Source organism: Polyodon spathula, chromosome 11 (genome assembly GCF_017654505.1).
Source record: "Polyodon spathula isolate WHYD16114869_AA chromosome 11, ASM1765450v1, whole genome shotgun sequence".
NCBI classification, from domain to species: domain Eukaryota; kingdom Metazoa; phylum Chordata; class Actinopteri; order Acipenseriformes; family Polyodontidae; genus Polyodon; species Polyodon spathula.
This window is the reverse complement of record NC_054544.1, coordinates 31,041,510-31,059,146: the sequence shown is the minus strand read 5'-3', so window position 1 is coordinate 31,059,146 and position 17,637 is coordinate 31,041,510. Positions and strand designations below refer to the sequence as shown.

The window sequence follows — 17,637 nt, the reverse complement described above, 5'->3', positions numbered from 1 at the left end:
CATTAAGGAAGTGCCCTAGTTCTGTAACCTAGTATCTGTGTGCCTCCTTTCTGTATTTGCACTGTTAAGGCTAGCTCTATTTCTCTAGCTGCTGTTCACTGTTATCCTCGAACACTCTGGGTACCCATTCCCTCTAAAGTCAAGAAGTGTTGAAAAAAGAAAGACACCCTTGTTTGGCTATTCAGTGAGATGGCCCTATTCACAAGACTTTTAAGGATTATTTTAAATAAACATTTTGAGAATAAACTATCCCACTCTCTATACAGTTGAAGCTTGATTTATTTAGTCAATATGGGCTGTAGAAAACAGTCCTTAACTAATATTCATTTAAAAAAAAGTTTTGTGAATAGTATCACCCTTTACTTTATTTGATTACAAAACAAGAATAATTATTGTATGTGTTCTATATAAACTTATTGTTCATGTTTTCAGAGTTGTCTAATTGTTAACAACTAAAAAGCAACTTTTAACAAAAAAAAAAAACTTGCATCAGGGCTTTAAAATAAACATTTGTGTGAGCAACGCAAGTGGAAATGGGTTCTCTTATTACTGATCTTTATAATTTAGAGTCAACTGTCAACAGTCAGCCATGTGAGAGCTGCCCTCCTGAAGCAGACCAGTCTTCAGAAGACAGTATAAATCCAGAACTGGCTAAGGTAACTAAAGACTATTCAGTGGAATGTGTTTTTTTTTTTTCCCTTCACGGTATCAATTAATGCAAATATCAGTTATTCAATTATAAAGTGCCTCAGTTACACAGAGGTTTCTATGTCCTCAAAAATAATGTACAAATGAAGCTGGTTCTTTTATTTCTGCAGTACCTCAGTGAAACAGAGGACACAGTTAAAATGGCAAGAACAGAGAACAGACTTAACTTGTTTTCACTTGATCCTGACTTACCGGTAAGTATTACCATTGTGGAGGAGTATTAACTGTCGGCTACTTTAGCATTAATCTTGAACTACCTAATGTTGCATTAAGCAATATGGTCCAAGATCAGCCCCAGGGCATGTTAAACCAGCTAGAAATGTTTCTGGTCTCTTGATTGCATATGCAATTTAATTTCTGTTTGATGTTAAGGCACCGAAGGCACAGAAGTCTGAGTCCATGGTGAAACCTTTTGTAGAGAAAATCGGCAAGAGGCTGATGATATCATGTAAATCCCTTAACCTAACACTGCAGGGCTGTGTCAGTGACAGCGAGACTGGACCGATAACCAATGTAAGTTTGATATCCTTGTTTCAACCAATTCACTTCATGGTTTACAAAGTTATGGGTCTAGAACATGTTGTCTGTTTTTTCTCTGTCTTATGAGTATCCATCCTCTAAAAAGTTGTATAATTAAAACATACTCCTTTGAGTACTCTTACTAATAATGTGGACTGTTTCTGTCCAAAAGCGCATATTTTAACCCAAATTCCAGATCCAGTTCCTACATACCTCTAGTTTTGATCGTGCCAAAATGAATTACAAGTCTCACCCACAAGGCTTGTATTATGCAGCTGTAATCCAAGCTTTTTGTATTACACAGATATGTGCAGACAGACCAACCTGTCTGAGGGTTCTCATGCATTTTTTAACGTGGCATCTGAAATGTTTGCAACTCGTCAGATCGAGCCGTTCTACATCAGCGTCGCCCTGTTTGATATCCGGGAAGGCCGCAAGGTGTCGGCGGATTTCCATGTGGATTTGAACCACGACCTGGTCCGGCAGATGGTTTCAGGTTCATCGTCGGTGGTGGAGAATGGGGTGAGCTCTCCAGCAGAAAGAAGACCAGGAGAATGTCAGCTGAGAGGGCTTCAGGAAGACTGGCTACGCTACCCAAAACAGGTACACTTCGGTTACAGCATGGATTTCTACTTTTAAGAGATACAGATATACTCACATGTTACAGACATGAAGTTATCACATGGTCTCGTTGCATCAGTTATTGCGATTATTGATTCTCTTCTTATATAAAACTGTGTAGTGATGTTTGAGTAGCTTCCACTTAACTGTTCTTCAGTGCATGCTCTATTGCTTATTTGAATGGACTAACTTTGTTATAGTATCTCTGCTTATGACTCCATACATGTTTAAGTTATGTAAATTGTGTGCCCTTAATTTGTGGAGCCGCATGCAAGCAGACCTGATCACCCCTCCTCTGAGAATTCCTGCCCTGCCCTTCTGGTCTCTTTGTTTTTTTTACTGATGAAAGTCCTTTGGGATGGGATACAAAGAACGCCTAATTCAAGCAACCTCAAAAAAATGCTCAGTGTTGTTTCAAGATAAGACTGTAATACAGTAATAAGCAATGAAAATCTAGCTTTAAAGCCACTGTTAATTTAACCAGCTTTGGTTTTCTCTTGCAGGCGATTTTCTCCGTTACAAACCCACACTCTGATATCGTTTTGGTGGCCAGAATAGAAAAAGTGCTGATGGGGAACATTGCCAGTGGAGCTGAGCCCTACATAAAGAGCATAGACTCCAGCAAGGTAGTGAAACTGCTTCTGCTTTAGCATGCTTCTGTTACTTCAGCTTGAGACGACTTCAAAAACTACCTGAAAACAGCGGATTACAATGGAAAGAATGCCCAGATATTGAATAGAACACATTCATATATACAACTAGCACAACACTGAAAGCAATTTTGTAATAAGATGTGCAATATAAACCATAGTAGCATTATGGTATAAAAGTGAAATAGACTTTTTGTCTATGCATATTTCGTATTTTGGTATGCTCATTGTAGGCACTGAACACCTATCAAGCTGCTATATTCAGCATGGGCTTGTGAAGTAACAGCTGCCATTATCTTAAATATAAAACCCATTGAGGCACTACACATTTTAATGGATTTTCAGAAAGCATAAAAAAGGAGATTTTATTGTAACAATAATAATAATAATAATAATAATAATAATAATAATAATAATAATAATAATAATAATAATAACAGAATGTTCTTGCTTGTTTGGTTTTTTGTTTTGTTTTTCCAGACCGTCCAGAAGACGTTAAAATCCAACAAGCAGTTTTGCAGCAAGCTGGGAAAATACCGCATGCCATTTGCTTGGTCAATAAGGTATGGCTAAAAATATGTGTTAATGCAATACCAGTGTGTGAAGTCTATTTATGACCCACAGCCCTACAGTCAGTGTTACATTACTGTTCATATCTAAATAATCGGTAAGCTTGTGTTGCACATTAACCAAAGGCTTTTTAGTGGAAAGTCTACTCGTTACTAATGCATTCATGTTTTTTATGCAGTTATGTTCACAGCGGGTGCACCAAGATAAGTAATTTAATTGTCTAGATTCCACAACCTACTCTGCTACATTATTTCACAAGGCAGCATGAATTCACACATTCTATTTTCTGCAGAGAGGAGCAGAGTGATTATAGTTGCTAAATGTACCGTAACAATGATGAGGCTACTACTAAAATGAGCTATAGTAAATGAACTACTGGGAGAAGACTGGATGATCTGGGTGCACCGCGGTCCTTAGAAGACCTTCTTTTTTTTTCTCATGGTGAACACTTCCAATGAAATGTTGAGAAATGTTTTTTGTCCAATGTTGTGTGATAAAAAATATATATATATATATATATATATATATATTATATTATATATATTATATATATATATATATATATATATATATATAAGAAATTGACAATATGTTTTATACAAATAAAGCTTTCGATACTACAACAGGATTGAGACATCATTTTTAAAAAGAAACTATGTGAACATAATTTGTATTAAACATTTAACAATAAAACTCATGCCGATCAGAATGGCTAGTCTTACCATCACGTGATAGGCAAATGTAAAAACTGTAAAAACAGCCTCCTGTAGCTGTTACAAATCCCTGCTTCATTCAACACTAACTCATTGTGTGACCCTGAGCAAGTCACTTAACCTCATGCTCTGTCTTTCGGGTGAGACGTTGTTGTAAGTGACTCTGCAGCTGATGCACACACCCTACTCTTGTATCTTGTAAAGCACTTTGTGATGGTGGTCCACTATGAAAGCTACATAAAGATTAATGTTACTTTACACAGTACTCTTTAACTGGTATTTTCCACCACATTGCTTTGCAGGTCAGTGTTCAAAGACAATCAGGGCACAGTGGATCGAGAGTCCCGGTTCTCACCCTTGTTCAAGCAAGACAGCAGCAAAGTTTCCACGGAGGATTTACTCAAATTAATATCTGAGTACCGGAGGTAATGACACACAGGCACTGTTCTGGGAATCATTGCTTTGTTTGTCTACCCCAGGAGCTTTAACATATTAATTTATTGTCAGTAGGGCGGAGAAGACCAGCAAAATGCAGAGCATACCTGGCAGTGTGGAGATCACTGTGGACTGTGTCCCGATGGACCATCCAAGTATGAGCTCCAGCATTCATTCTTGTATCAGCAGATTAGCTTACTTTATTGCCTACAATATTAGATACTGTATTACACATGCAGCATGTTGATACCTAGATCATGAGCCTTTCAGCATATACTGTATCCCATTTGTATAAAATAGCTTATTTAGTCTTCATTCTCTTTTTGCCTAAATATTCCTTACATATATTGTTGCATTTATATTTAATAGAAAGGGAATATAAAATATCAAACAGTATAGATTTTGTTATGCTTGTTTCATGTCCACGTATATTTATCTAAACAGCTTGCTAGTTCAGAGGGTATTATTCATCAAAGAAATCTGACCTTTTTGCAGGTTCTTAAACATATTGCTTTTGGTGGTCTATTTTTACAGACTGCGTTACATCCTCTTATGTTCCCGTAAAACCTTTTGAAGACTGTGAAAAACATCAAGCTACAATAGAAATTGAAGAATTTGTCAGGGAGTCTACCAAATATTCCCACCCGTTCAGAGTCTACAAGAACCAAATCTACATCTACCCCAAGCATCTGAAATACGACAGTCAGAAGTTTTTTGCAAAGGTATTGTGTTTCGAATACCGAATTGTTTATTTTCTGCCTAAATAGTGAATGTATGTGTTTAACAGTTTAAAGCTGTTGTTTTTTAGTCACTAAAATGAACATCTTATCTGTAACCCTCAATTTAATTAGCAATTTGCATCATTAAATGATACTTTAACAAATATATCCTTAAACATCAGGAAAGTTACATTTAATAGCTGCATGACACTTATTTATAACATAATTGCAGGCAAGAAACATTGCAGTCTACGTTGAATTTCGAAGTTCAGATGAAGAAGGTACCAAACCTTTGAAGGTCAGTAACGTCAAAGTTTTTAAAAAGATGAAATACAGTGATACCTAAATATCGCTATGTCTGTCTTACACGTAGAAAAACAGTGAACTGATGAACACAGTGAATTATCAAGGGGTACTACATGTATAATGTCCTATCAGCATGGCCTAACTGTAACTGAGTTTGTGCATTATAACATGCGCTGTATTGCATTGTGTAAGACCATTAGGACCAATAGGAATTTATGAACAGTAGGGTGGACAAGCTAAATACTGTAACATTAGAGCATCTCTGAAACGAGAGTTGATATACTTTTGTAAAATGTGGTTGTCCTTTACCACCTCTATCTTTTCACAGTGTATCTACGGCAAGCCTGGAGGACCTGTGTTCACAACGACAGCCTGCACCACTGTTCTGCATCACTCTCAGAACCCCGATTTCTATGATGAGGTCAGTTTCTCTGCACAAGTCTTTATTTTTTAACTAATAATTGGTCCTGACTGTCTTTGGCTTCTTTAGTAAGAGTCTAGAACCATTTAAACGGCACACTTTAACCATGTACCGTACAAGGGACATATGTGTCCCACAAATAAAGATGACGCTAACTTTCTTATTTTTGCATTGAGGTGCACGAAACAGGGTTTAAAATTAACTGACAGGTTGGACCTGGCCATCCAAATGGTCAGTTTCCTCCTTGTGATACTTGAGATACCATTAGAACATCTGCTCAATTCCTTGTATGCCTTAAGGGGTTAACATTATGCATACAAAGACTCATTACAGAACCATGAGTTAAAGCCACATGAATGGGGTCGGAGTCTGTGTATGTACAGAATTATTAAGATCTTTTCAAAATGCTACAATGTTGTCCGGCTTTATATAATGTAATGCAGATTAGTAAATTGTTTTCATTCTGTAGTTGTAGCACTCTGCCACACAGACATTAAGTGCCGTAAAACATGCTGTACATCCATAATTTATTATGTAGTCTTTTTAAACAATCACTATTCATAGAATACATTGAATTAATGATGAACAAAACATCAACTTTAAACCATATACTGTGCTCAGTGGTGTATTAGCCATCCTTTATAGTTGTTGTCTATTCATTCAAATGCTTGCCTTTTTGGTGCTCAGTATTATGAACTCAATTGACACTAAATATCATCTCTGTGATTTCATTAATACTCTTCATGCCACTTTTTACTAGTTTTAAGGGTATGTTAAGCTCTCACAAAGCCCAGTATTCAGCAATGAAATAGAATATAATATTATTCTGTTTTGTTTAGGTGAAGATTGAGCTTCCTGCTCAGCTGCACGAGAAACACCACCTTCTGTTTTCATTCTATCACGTGACCTGTGACATCAACACTAAAACCAACGCCAAAAAGAAAGAGACTCTGGAAACAGCAGGTACAAGCAAGGGCTTTACAGTTTCTGAGTAGATTATAAGTCATCACTGCAAACCATTGTGTCCGTGCTGTTACGATTTACTGTATAATTCAAAATGATTGTGTAACGGGACCTGCAGCTCATTGCAATGCACGGCTAATATGGAGTGTTTGGTGATTAGTAAACTACTTGTCTATCTTTCAAGATACAGGTACATTCACTACACTGTAGCTACATTGTACTTCCAACGTTGTTATATTATTTACTACACATACTTCCAACATAGTTAAATGTTCGGGAAAACAACTTTGTTAAAGTCATGTTGTTAAAGTTCCATCCTCACAGTCTCAGAATTGTGTGCTAAGTGCAGGTAGGAAATATGAGCGAAAGTTAACTGCAGTTTAATGACATGTTATGAATATAGCAGTGAATTGTAGCCAATGAATTCTATGTTTCGTTATAAATGGAACAGACCCAAATCATGTGCGTGACCCTTTCAGATGAATGCTCCTAAGAGCTTGTGTTCCCTTGTGTTTAGTGGGGTACGCCTGGCTGCCACTATTGAAAGAAGGCATGCTTGTATCTCAAGAGCACAGCATCTCAGTGGCTAACACTTTACCTCTCGGGTACCTCAACATCAAGGAGCCTGGGTCAGGAAAAGTAAGTCTACATTTAATGCAGATGTTTCTTGCTGTAATGTTGGTAACATTTCTAAACTGAATGCATTTTAACTTACAGCAAAACAGAACTGACATCAAATGGGTAGATAATGGAAAGACAGTGTTCAAGGTGTCTACACACGTAGTGTCAACTATATATACTCAGGTAAGAGATTCCTTTATGTATAGGGATGGAAATACAACTCCCATTGCTTAGCAGTTTTATCCATTCCTGGTTTTATTATGCGTTTAATAAGACATGCCTTTATGTATATTATATTTGCATTAATACTAAAAACTGCACATTCATTAACACATGTATTTCTTATACTGCACATTTAATATTAAGTTCTGGTTCAAGACATTGAAAGAGCAGATTTTTGTATATGTTATGGATGAGCAGGTAATGTTCTCGCACTCATTTAATTTCTCTTTCCATTCAACAGGATCCACACCTAAACCGATTCTTCCAGCAGTGCCAGAAAAGAGAATCAGATCTTCCTCATGCTCCTACCTCAAACTTCATCAACTCACTGCAGGTAAAAAGGCTTGGATTGACTCATTAATGTTACGCACTTTATACTTTTTTATGATTATTATTGCTTTTTAGTGCAATTCGCAACCATTTGTACTAAGTGATATTTAGTAGTCATCTGATTATTGGTTTATATCTATTTTTTAAAGAAAATGTGTCAGGAGGCCAAAGTGAAATAGAGTCAATAAAACAGGGCTGTGCTTTATTGTACACAGGGCCTCCAGAGTATAGAGAAGATCCACGTGATCACTAGGTTCCTTCCTGTTCTCTTCAATCAGCTGTTGAAGGTTCTGATACAAAATGATGAGGATGAGATCATTACCACCACCACCAGGTAAAAAGGGGAACTTCAGGGATTTGGGTATTCAGGGTGCATGTTTTGTGTAAGAGGATTATTTAAAAAATGTAATTTGACATACCCCAATAAAACTGTTAAGTTGGTGATAACGACAGCTATTTTTATAAACTGTGGTCAGTTTCTATTAGCCATTATTTTAATCTAATATTCATGGCCTTTCAGTTCCTGCCTGGTGTTTATCTCACATAAAGCCAATATGATTAAGTCTCAACATGGGAAACATTTTCAATGATCTGATCTTATAGTCTTGTGCAGTAAATGCATTCAGATTTAACTTACAGCAAGTTTAAACCACTCCTGTGGTCTCAACAGAGCTCTTAAAATCATGTCTAACCTCAAAGGGCATCGGAGTGTGAGCATTAACCTGTCTGCCCTAAGAGGATGTAAGACACATGTGTTCTATGTGGTATGTCTTACTTCCACTAGAGGCGCATTGATCCAAGTAACACATTTGTACAGGTTGCTAACCACACACAACAATATTGTTTTCAGAGTGCTTGTCCACATTGTTGCCAAGTGCCATGAGGAACATGTTGACCACTATCTCCGTTCCTACGAAAAGGTGCAGTATGAAGCAAAGATTGCCATAGCCAGTCTTGTGTTGCTCGATATCTGTTTGTAACCACAGGGCGTACATTATTATTTAACAGCTTTTTATATTGTGTATGTAGCACAATGATTACGCATTGAGCAGATCAGCATAGAACCAGCAAGCACAACTCAGCTATTATGCAAACAACATTCAGTCGTTTCTCAATGCTGCTGCCAGCGTCAATAAATGAACTTGATACATATGCTCAAAATATTTGTACTAAGTAAAGGGTGCTGGGATACAGTATTTGAGTATGCCTTTGTCCAGCTCCACTGCTGTGTATTGGCACTAATGTATTTATATTTATGCCTGTGATGTGTTATCAAAGGCAAAGGTTAGGAGCTGTAGCTTGTTAATATGCTTCTATCTGCCAGTATTAATGGAAATGAGAAACCACAGCACTGAAGGGGGGGACAATCAATTATACGAAGATAGTCCTCGGTATGGTGTTTGTGCAGACGCACCTTGAAATTAGGGCATGTTGCTGTTGCATGCACTTTCCACCAGGGTGGGGGGTATGCCTCTTCTATCATATATTTATTTTCTAGGATGTATTGTAATATATAATATGGGGAGAAAGAGAGAGAGAGAGGGGGGGCTACACGTCAGATGAATCGTCAGGAACTTCCGTGGAGACGTACGACACGTGGTTCACTATCTATTTTTCTATAATAATTAGACTTATTATGATAGCATAGATTAGAAAGTGATCCTATAAATATGATGATTATATATATATATATTATATATAATATACCATATATAATATATAGATAGAGAGAGAGAGAGAGAGAGAGAGAGAGAGAGAGAGAGAGAGAGAGAGAGAGAGAGAGAGAGAGAGAGAGAGAGAGAGAGAGAGAGAGGGATAGACATATTTGCAGGGCATGGATTATTAATATATGTACTGTACTAAAGCAGTAGGAAGGGAGACAGGCCTGGCTAGAAGGCTAAGTGAATTGTTTAAGTAGAATGATAACAAACAGAGAGCAGTACTGTGCGCTCCTTGTTAAGAATTCATGGATTAATAGTGAAAAGTTCAGGCTTCCGTTCTCTCACAGCAGCAGCAGCAGCAGTATAATAAAAAGGATGATCCCTCTGGAGCAGTGGCAGAGGGCCTTTTCCTTGGTGTTATGGACTGTGGTTGCCATAGTGATTCCTTGGCACACAATAGCTGTCTGCAGGTCAAAAGACTTTGCTGACTCTGTAGCTTTGGGATTGCCTGAGGTTACACCAGCTCCTGCTCCTGTTAGAGCATAAGGAACATCTGAAGAATATTATCTTGAACAACATCATAAAAAAAGCCTCATATTTCCACAGAACCCTGTGTTATACACATTTGACATTTGTAAAATGTGCTTAGTGTAGCCCTTTTAAAGTCCATATTCAGGAACAACACTTGAGTGTTAGTGCTTAATAAGTGTCCTGAGTTCATTGAGCATTAGCATGCAATACTGCTTCTGAATATGGCTCTTTATCTAGGAATATGGGGATACTACAGTATATTTTGATAAATAATTTAAATAGCAAAAAAATAGCAAAAGAAAAAAATAGCTAAATTAAATAGCAAAAGAAAAAAAAAACACCAAGGCAATACTTGCTGCATTGGCAGATTTTGTTTCTTGATTTTGCTGTTTGTTTGTTTCTTTGTTTGAAGAATCAATAAAATATAAATTGGGAAACATACTATAGCAATTATAATAATAGTAATAATAGTCTTGACAGTAACAAGGTTTGTAAAATGCTCTGTGTAAATGAAAGATAATATATACATACAGTTACATATACATGTGTCACCTGTGTGCGTGGGGTTCTTATATTCATTTATGTTTATCTTTTTCTTTGTTTTTGCAGTTTGTTTTCAAGGCAGAATCACACCATTCACGAACAGTGCATGAAGAGCTTGCAAAGGGAATTAATTCCATCTTAAAAACCAATGAACAAGTACCGGTTAGAAATACACTTAAGGTAAAATAAAAGATGTTGCATCTGACATTATGTTTTGCTGGATGTCAGATAACAATGTGTAGTGGTGATCAGAATTGTCCTTGTATCTTGTGGCTTGTGTCAAATGGAGTCACAATGTCTGTCTTTGTAAATGCAACACAACTAAAAACAAATGATATGTGTGGCTCTACAAAGGTACATCATGAGAAACGGATAACGAAAATTCTACCAATGCATGTATAACACAAACCCTTTGCTACAGAAACAAAACAGTGATCAGAAGGATTGGGAAATATATGTACAAATCTCACCTGACATATTGGGAGATGGTGCTGTATTGTACTGTACAGTATATTCAGCACCCTGCAACATCTGTGTATGTAACATATTTTTTAAAAGGCTGTGACAAGCTTTCAAACATGATTTAATCTGCTTTTCACCCCTCTGACCGAAATGCAAGAGACCGTTGTGAGTCACAGAGCTATTTTATAGAGCACTGCTCTGACCTGAATAGCAACACATGCTGCTGGAAACAGTTCTACTGATACAATTGTGACAAAGTTACCACCTTAAATAAGTTGCATGTTTACTTGTTATTATTTGAAATTCACTCAATAAAAATACTTACTTTCTCAATAGTTTGACCATACTCATTAGTATTATTCAGTTAGCTTTTCAATGTTAAAATGTTCTAATTGCATTTCTTGCCTCAGAAGCCAGTCTGGGAAGAGACCTATGTAATAAAATACTTTATTACAAAACTCTTTCTGCTCAATGTGATGAAACAATATATACTTACAACCCCCCTCCCCCTCTCCTCTCCCAACCTCTGCTCATCATCAGTATCATCAGCCACTTGGAGCTCAATATTGTATGAGCACAGAATATAAGATCTTTGGCCAAACTAGTAACATGTACAGTAGTTTACTTGCCATTACAGTACATCAAAATGAACAGTATGTTGATGTATTTTATGTTGCTTTGTAGTACTTGTGGATCTTCTTGGAGCTCATTGTGAAGTCAACAGCCCAGTATCTGGTGGATTCAAGTAACCTAGCGGTAAGAGAGCATTTTTTATAACCTTGAACTATACTGTATAAGAAATAGTAAATGGGACCTTGTATATGCCACTCACAATGTCTCTGTGGTCACAATAGCAGTGTGGGCCCCTCCCTGTTTCATCTCAGTGGTGTTCAAGTTCAAGCAGATCAATATGAAAACTGTTATGCAGCTGGCAGCAGGACGTTCCTGTGTAAAAAACAAAGTTTGTTTTAGCTACCTCTGGAAGCGAGTAACCATCCTAAATAAAAGGAGTTCTGTCTGAAAGTATATTTCACTATAAAATCTGTATGTATTATTATTTATTTATTTATTTGCTTTTGTGCTTGTTTGTTTTAAAATGTAATAATGGAATATATATTTCTAAATGTATTAATAATAGCTTCCCCGTTCCGAGAGGTTCCCTGCATCTTACCCAAACACGTTGGACTCACTGATAATGAACGTGTCGGATCATGTATTCTGGAAAAACAAGGAGTTTCAAGAGGAAACGCGGAATGCAAACCTTGCTGTTGCCATGTTTGTGAAGGTAGGGCAGCGAGATGACAGGACTGGTTTCTTCATTGACTTAATTATATCAAATGATAAGGTCACGTGTCTTTCATTTTGCAGCGCTGTTTCACATTTATGGATAGAGGATTCACATTTAAGCTTATCAATAATTACATCAATATGATCGCACCAGGAGATAATAAGGTAATACATATTCGAAAATACTTTTTATTTAATTACATTTTTTTAGTCCCAGTTTGTTCACATTTTAGATTTAGAATCTTCTTTGTCAGCAGGCAATGTTGAAATCCCACTGTTCTGAAAATATTTAAGAAATCTATACAAATATCATGTGACTGTCAGCACAATTGGAGATTATACTGTTCTTTATTTGCACTTGTAAAATGATTTATTTGCACTTGTAAAATGCTATCTGTTTTGTGCCAAAGTTAACACCACATGACCTAGAGCTAGTGTAAAAAGTGCAGATCTGTTATTTTAGTTGTATATTGCCAAAGTAAAACTGACGGCAACTCCTCAACCCAGCCCTCCCTGTTATGAAGTAATGCTCGAACAATCCCACAGCTTTGTAAAGTACTGATGGTACGTGCTTTTGCTGTCAGTTTGCTGACTTCACCTTATGTTTCAGACTCTGTGTGAATTCAAGTTTGAGTTTCTTCGAGAAGTCTGTAACCATGAGCACCACATACCTCTCAGCCTGCCTATGCCATCGGCAAAGATCACAGGTAATATGACAGGTAATCAAGAGGGTCTGCTGTATAGTGAGAGTTGGTTTAACCTTACACTGTATTCCCCAATGTATTCAACATACTGTTTTGATATAGTGGGCTAGATTCTCAAAGGTACTTACTCCAAAACGCTATTAGCTTGATAACACACCCAATAATGTTACCAAAGCAGAAGTAAGCAGCTCAAACATTTGATGGTTTGTCTTGTAGTGGTGGTGACTCATATTCATTTTAGAATTGTAAATGGTGTTTTTTTTTGTAGACAACAATAATTCTAATAATAATCTGGAGCACATAGCTTTGTGAATCTAGCCCAGAGTTACAATGCTGTTCATGAGATTGCTAAATTAAATTGCATTGTTTTCTAAAACTGTAAATCCCACTACAACAAAAGATTTGAAGCTGTCTTGAGGTTTTTGCACTAAACTACAATACTAACACTTCTCTCCTTTCTATTTCCTTAAACGCAGACAAGGCGTCCCCTTCACAAACACAGAGCACACAAGGTATGAACCCTAATGTGTCTTTAATTGTAGTCTGGATTTCAGGACAAGGAATGATGCAGTTTCTAAAATGAACGTTAATAATCAATCAGTGGCTCTCAGGCAAAATCTTCAACGAACAAGCGCTCAGGTTTCTAATCAACAAGCTTTCTCGTTTCATTTAGGTCTGGCCACTCAGGTACAGTATTAACTTTCCATTGAAAGAGCTGTCCCAATTATTTTCAGTGCACTGTATAATATAGCAGTATGTACAGTGTATAATATAACAGTCTGGGAAATGTTAACGGCAGCACATAGAGTTTTCATTATTCATTTAAACAAATTGGTTTCGGTTCTGCAGTAATGACGTGGCTCAGCCCCCTAACACTAGTTCACTTTGTCTGTAATTATTACAATTCTAGTGGCTTAGTTAAATCGTTTTTCTTGTTCCACAGATGTTCCCGAATACAGCCTGACCAGTGAATACTGCCGAAAGCACTTCCTGACCGGACTGCTGCTCCGGGAAGTTGGCTTTGCGCTGCAGGAGGATCAAGATATTAGACACTTGGCTCTGGCTATTCTGAAGAACCTCATGGCAAAGCATTCATTAGATGACAGATATGCAGATAAAGTATGGGCACTTTTTTTTTTTAGCTTCTAAAGTAGTAGTTGTATAGCAATTGAATTGCATCACATCAAGATTAAGTACAACAGTAATATCACTGGACTATATTTGTCCTTAATGTGCTATTCATGTCTCCTAAAATTAAGTGTTACCAACAGTATTGTGAATTGTTCTTCATGGAAAAGTACATTTGAGCATCCCTTTGTTAAAGGTGTCTTCTGTAAGTGAGAACCAGCAGGTTGACATGAAAAGATAAAAAGGTAACACTTCAAAATAATGGCTGCAAATACATAATGTATTCCCTGTGAATGCCACAGGAATAACACCTGCATAGATTCTGCACTTCCTGCAGTTCTGAAGTAATACATTTTGAATTCAGCCTTGTTCATTCATCTTGATTTTAAAACATTACGCTTCCCTTTTCCCCTCCATCCATTCCTAATGAGTTCACTGTTTATTTTTCACTAATTTATACCCATATCGCCCACCAGGGGATTGGGAGAAGGGTTCATTCATGCATGAATGCATGTCTCACGTGAGCAACAGCGTTTCTTTTATGGGAAAATGGAATGAATTCGGGCAATTAAATCCACATGGATTAACAGGTCTGAATTCAAAATGAATGACTTCCGAACTCAGAGGAAGTGCATCAGATATTCAGGTGTTATTCCTGTGGTACTCAGTCCGACAAATGTTTTTCGATAGTGTCTTCATCTATGTACGTTTTTTCTCCAACGTCAGAGAAAGTGATGCCAGCTGATACAGTGAAATAATTATTTACAGAGATGAACAACAGGAAACAATTAAACATGGTGCCCCCAGTAAAGGAAACAGCACAATGCACAGTGGGAAACTGGAAGAACACAGATAGGGTATATTGTAATTAAACTCAGTGAAGGCATTTCTTAAACACTTGGCTCTTGCAGCAGTTGCTGTTGCTACGCTGGACTCCTTTCATCACACCTGACACAACCAATAATGTCTTTTTATTTTGCAGAGCAAACAGGCAAGGATAGCATCCCTATACCTGCCACTGTATGGCATGCTGCTTGACAACATGCCAAGGTTTTTCATGAGGGACCTATTCCCATTCAACTTCAGTTCCTCTAATCAAGTGAGTTTGAGTCTGTGATCCACCCTTTTTAAATTATTCTGTATATCTTGTTCAACTGACTTAGGACTTACTTTATTGCAGTCACTATAGAAAAAATAACGAGTCAGTTTGAATGCTATAAAAAGCACTAGAACTAAATGCATCCATATTACTAATGGTGCTTTCCTCTTACCTTGATTTGTACCCCCACCCCCATTAACATCACTTAATAATGTGCAATCCCTGTGTGAATGATGGTCTCAATAGAGAACCAGCCTAAATAGAAGAGCTTTTCAGCATGCCCTCATTTTGAATGGGGCTGGCAGAGAGTGGTGTGAATGGGGAGTTGTAAAATGTATTGCTTTGAATAGAGTTCCAGGTTAAAGCAGGTTGAGAATGTAAGGGTGGCAGCATTAGCTGTGCAGTTGCGATGATCTTTAAAACAGAAAATGGGCTGATGGTTTATCTTAGTATTCTCGTTTTATTTGGAGGGTTTCCTTACGCAATTCTTGCTCTAACTTCTGCACTATATTTCTGAAAGAAATTACATACTTGCAGATTGATACTGCACTGTTATTACATGCTTGCAGATTGATACTGTACTGTTATTACATGCTTGCAGATTGATACTGTACTGTTACTGCATGCTTGCAGGTTGATACTGTACTGTTATTACATGCTTGCAGATTGATACTGAACTGTGATTACATGCTTTCATATTGATACTACACTGTTATTACATGATTGTAGATTGATACTGAACTGTTATTACATGCTTAGGGATTGATACTGCACTGTTATTACATACTTACAGACTGATACTGCACTGTTATCTGCACTGTGTTCTTCATTGTTTTTTTGGGTTTTTTTTTTTTTGGAATGCAGGGCTCCAGAGATGACCTCAGTGCAGCAGGGGGTTTGCAGAATCAGGTGACCTCAGCTTTGAGACAAGCAAACTCAGTGGATACTTCATTCTCTAAAGAGGTGCTAAACTCAATAACAGGTAGGCATAGATGTTTAATGTGTCTTCACTTCATTTCTGGCTGGTATGTCGTTCTTGATGTTTACTTTATTTAATATAAAGGTGTTAGTATTTATTTGTACAAATGGTACATAGTTACGTAATCATGAAATAAACAAAGACAATAAACAGTTTGATGTATTAGGTCGTCGAAACTGGAAAGTGCTTTTCTTTACTGCAATAAAAAGTAGCATAATAAACGTCTGAATTCATATTAACAGCCTTTTCATCGCTGGCAGTGTCTACTGCAAACCATGCTGACTCGAGGGCCTCCTTGATAAGCATTGAGTCGAACCCCAGTAACAGTGACAAGAATAGCGAGAAGACAGATGCCTGTGAGAAGGTACTCCATCTGCATCTCTTCAACTACTCTGCATCTGCGCTGTCCAATAAGGGACCGCTGTGGTCTTCAATGTGTATTTTTAACTTGGTCCAATAGTAGATATCGGCGGAAAAATACAGCTAACAGGACAGTTTTGTGTCATCTATTCTAAAACTTTGAATACCTGTATGTTTGAGTCTGTATGTGTGCGTGCATGCGTGCGTGCGTGTGTGTGTGTGTGTGTGTGTGTGTGTGTGTGTGTGTGTGTGTGTGTGTGTGTGTATATGTGTGTGTGTGTGTTAATCATGCAAGTATAATGGTTACTTTTCACTTTTTTTAGTTTGCCAGGCCGTTGTCATTGATTGGATCAGCTCTTCGCTTCGACAAGCTGGACCAGGCAGAAACAAGAAGCCTTCTCATGTGCTTCCTTCACCTAATGAAGATGATCTCTGAGGGTAAAGTATCTCTTCAGATTGCCATCTCCTGATTTGGGGCTGTGGGCTTGCTGTTTGGCAAAAGAGTACTGCTTAGCTATTGGGATAAAGAATGAAGAGATCCACACACAGGTTTACAGGCAATCCACAATACTTTTATTACTACAGGATCATGCGTAGTCTTTACAGACATCTGGATTAGCCAAAATACATGTTGCACTGGTGTAAACAAAATAGCAAACCCTCAGACCGGCTGTATTAAGCTTGTGCATTTCATTATCCTGCCCACTCCTCTTGTCATCGTCTTTCTCGCTGTCCACCTTATGCCTTCATTCTGCAAGTGAAACTGTTCTTGTGATTTTTTGATTCCACATGTTGAATACCAAATAGAGAGTGATGCTATGAAATAAATCTTCTACATATGTTAATAATGAATTTCTATATTTTAAATACATGAATCTGGGTTCAGTGTTCCTGGTCTCTTGTCTGCTAAATAGGCCCCTGATATACTGGCTTTGGCTTCGGGCACTGCAGATTTCAACACACAGAATAATAATTGTTTTGAAATTCAGTAAAACCAGCTTATAGCAACCACTCAAGGGACTGTTGATCTTTGTATACAGATATTTTAACCATGGAGACTATATGTACAGGAATTCATGACTTTT

The 17,637-nt window shown here is 37.4% G+C and overlaps 1 protein-coding gene across 14 annotated transcripts in view; it reads left to right on the top strand.

Annotated features, from left to right (window-relative positions):
- The window catches only part of LOC121323262 (dedicator of cytokinesis protein 10-like), an 83,893-nt gene that overhangs the window by 46,732 nt on the left and 19,524 nt on the right, over positions 1-17,637 (top strand). For 9 of the 14 annotated variants that reach the window (XM_041264227.1, XM_041264228.1, XM_041264226.1 and 6 more), the window contains exons 9-36: positions 568-656; positions 819-902; positions 1,081-1,221; positions 1,612-1,830; positions 2,352-2,474; positions 2,979-3,061; positions 4,084-4,206; positions 4,289-4,371; positions 4,751-4,938; positions 5,168-5,233; positions 5,570-5,662; positions 6,502-6,625; positions 7,143-7,264; positions 7,343-7,429; positions 7,710-7,802; positions 8,014-8,132; positions 8,649-8,718; positions 10,600-10,713; positions 11,680-11,751; positions 12,134-12,280; positions 12,364-12,447; positions 12,893-12,989; positions 13,463-13,498; positions 13,930-14,105; positions 15,097-15,213; positions 16,078-16,195; positions 16,435-16,556; positions 16,876-16,990. In XM_041264227.1, the coding sequence (XP_041120161.1) occupies positions 568-656; positions 819-902; positions 1,081-1,221; positions 1,612-1,830; positions 2,352-2,474; positions 2,979-3,061; positions 4,084-4,206; positions 4,289-4,371; positions 4,751-4,938; positions 5,168-5,233; positions 5,570-5,662; positions 6,502-6,625; positions 7,143-7,264; positions 7,343-7,429; positions 7,710-7,802; positions 8,014-8,132; positions 8,649-8,718; positions 10,600-10,713; positions 11,680-11,751; positions 12,134-12,280; positions 12,364-12,447; positions 12,893-12,989; positions 13,463-13,498; positions 13,930-14,105; positions 15,097-15,213; positions 16,078-16,195; positions 16,435-16,556; positions 16,876-16,990 (3,105 nt within the window). The remainder of the gene's footprint in view (positions 1-567; positions 657-818; positions 903-1,080; positions 1,222-1,611; positions 1,831-2,351; positions 2,475-2,978; positions 3,062-4,083; positions 4,207-4,288; positions 4,372-4,750; positions 4,939-5,167; positions 5,234-5,569; positions 5,663-6,501; positions 6,626-7,142; positions 7,265-7,342; positions 7,430-7,709; positions 7,803-8,013; positions 8,133-8,648; positions 8,719-10,599; positions 10,714-11,679; positions 11,752-12,133; positions 12,281-12,363; positions 12,448-12,892; positions 12,990-13,462; positions 13,499-13,929; positions 14,106-15,096; positions 15,214-16,077; positions 16,196-16,434; positions 16,557-16,875; positions 16,991-17,637) is intronic. The other 5 variants (XM_041264231.1, XM_041264219.1, XM_041264230.1 and 2 more) reach the window with 2 other exon arrangements.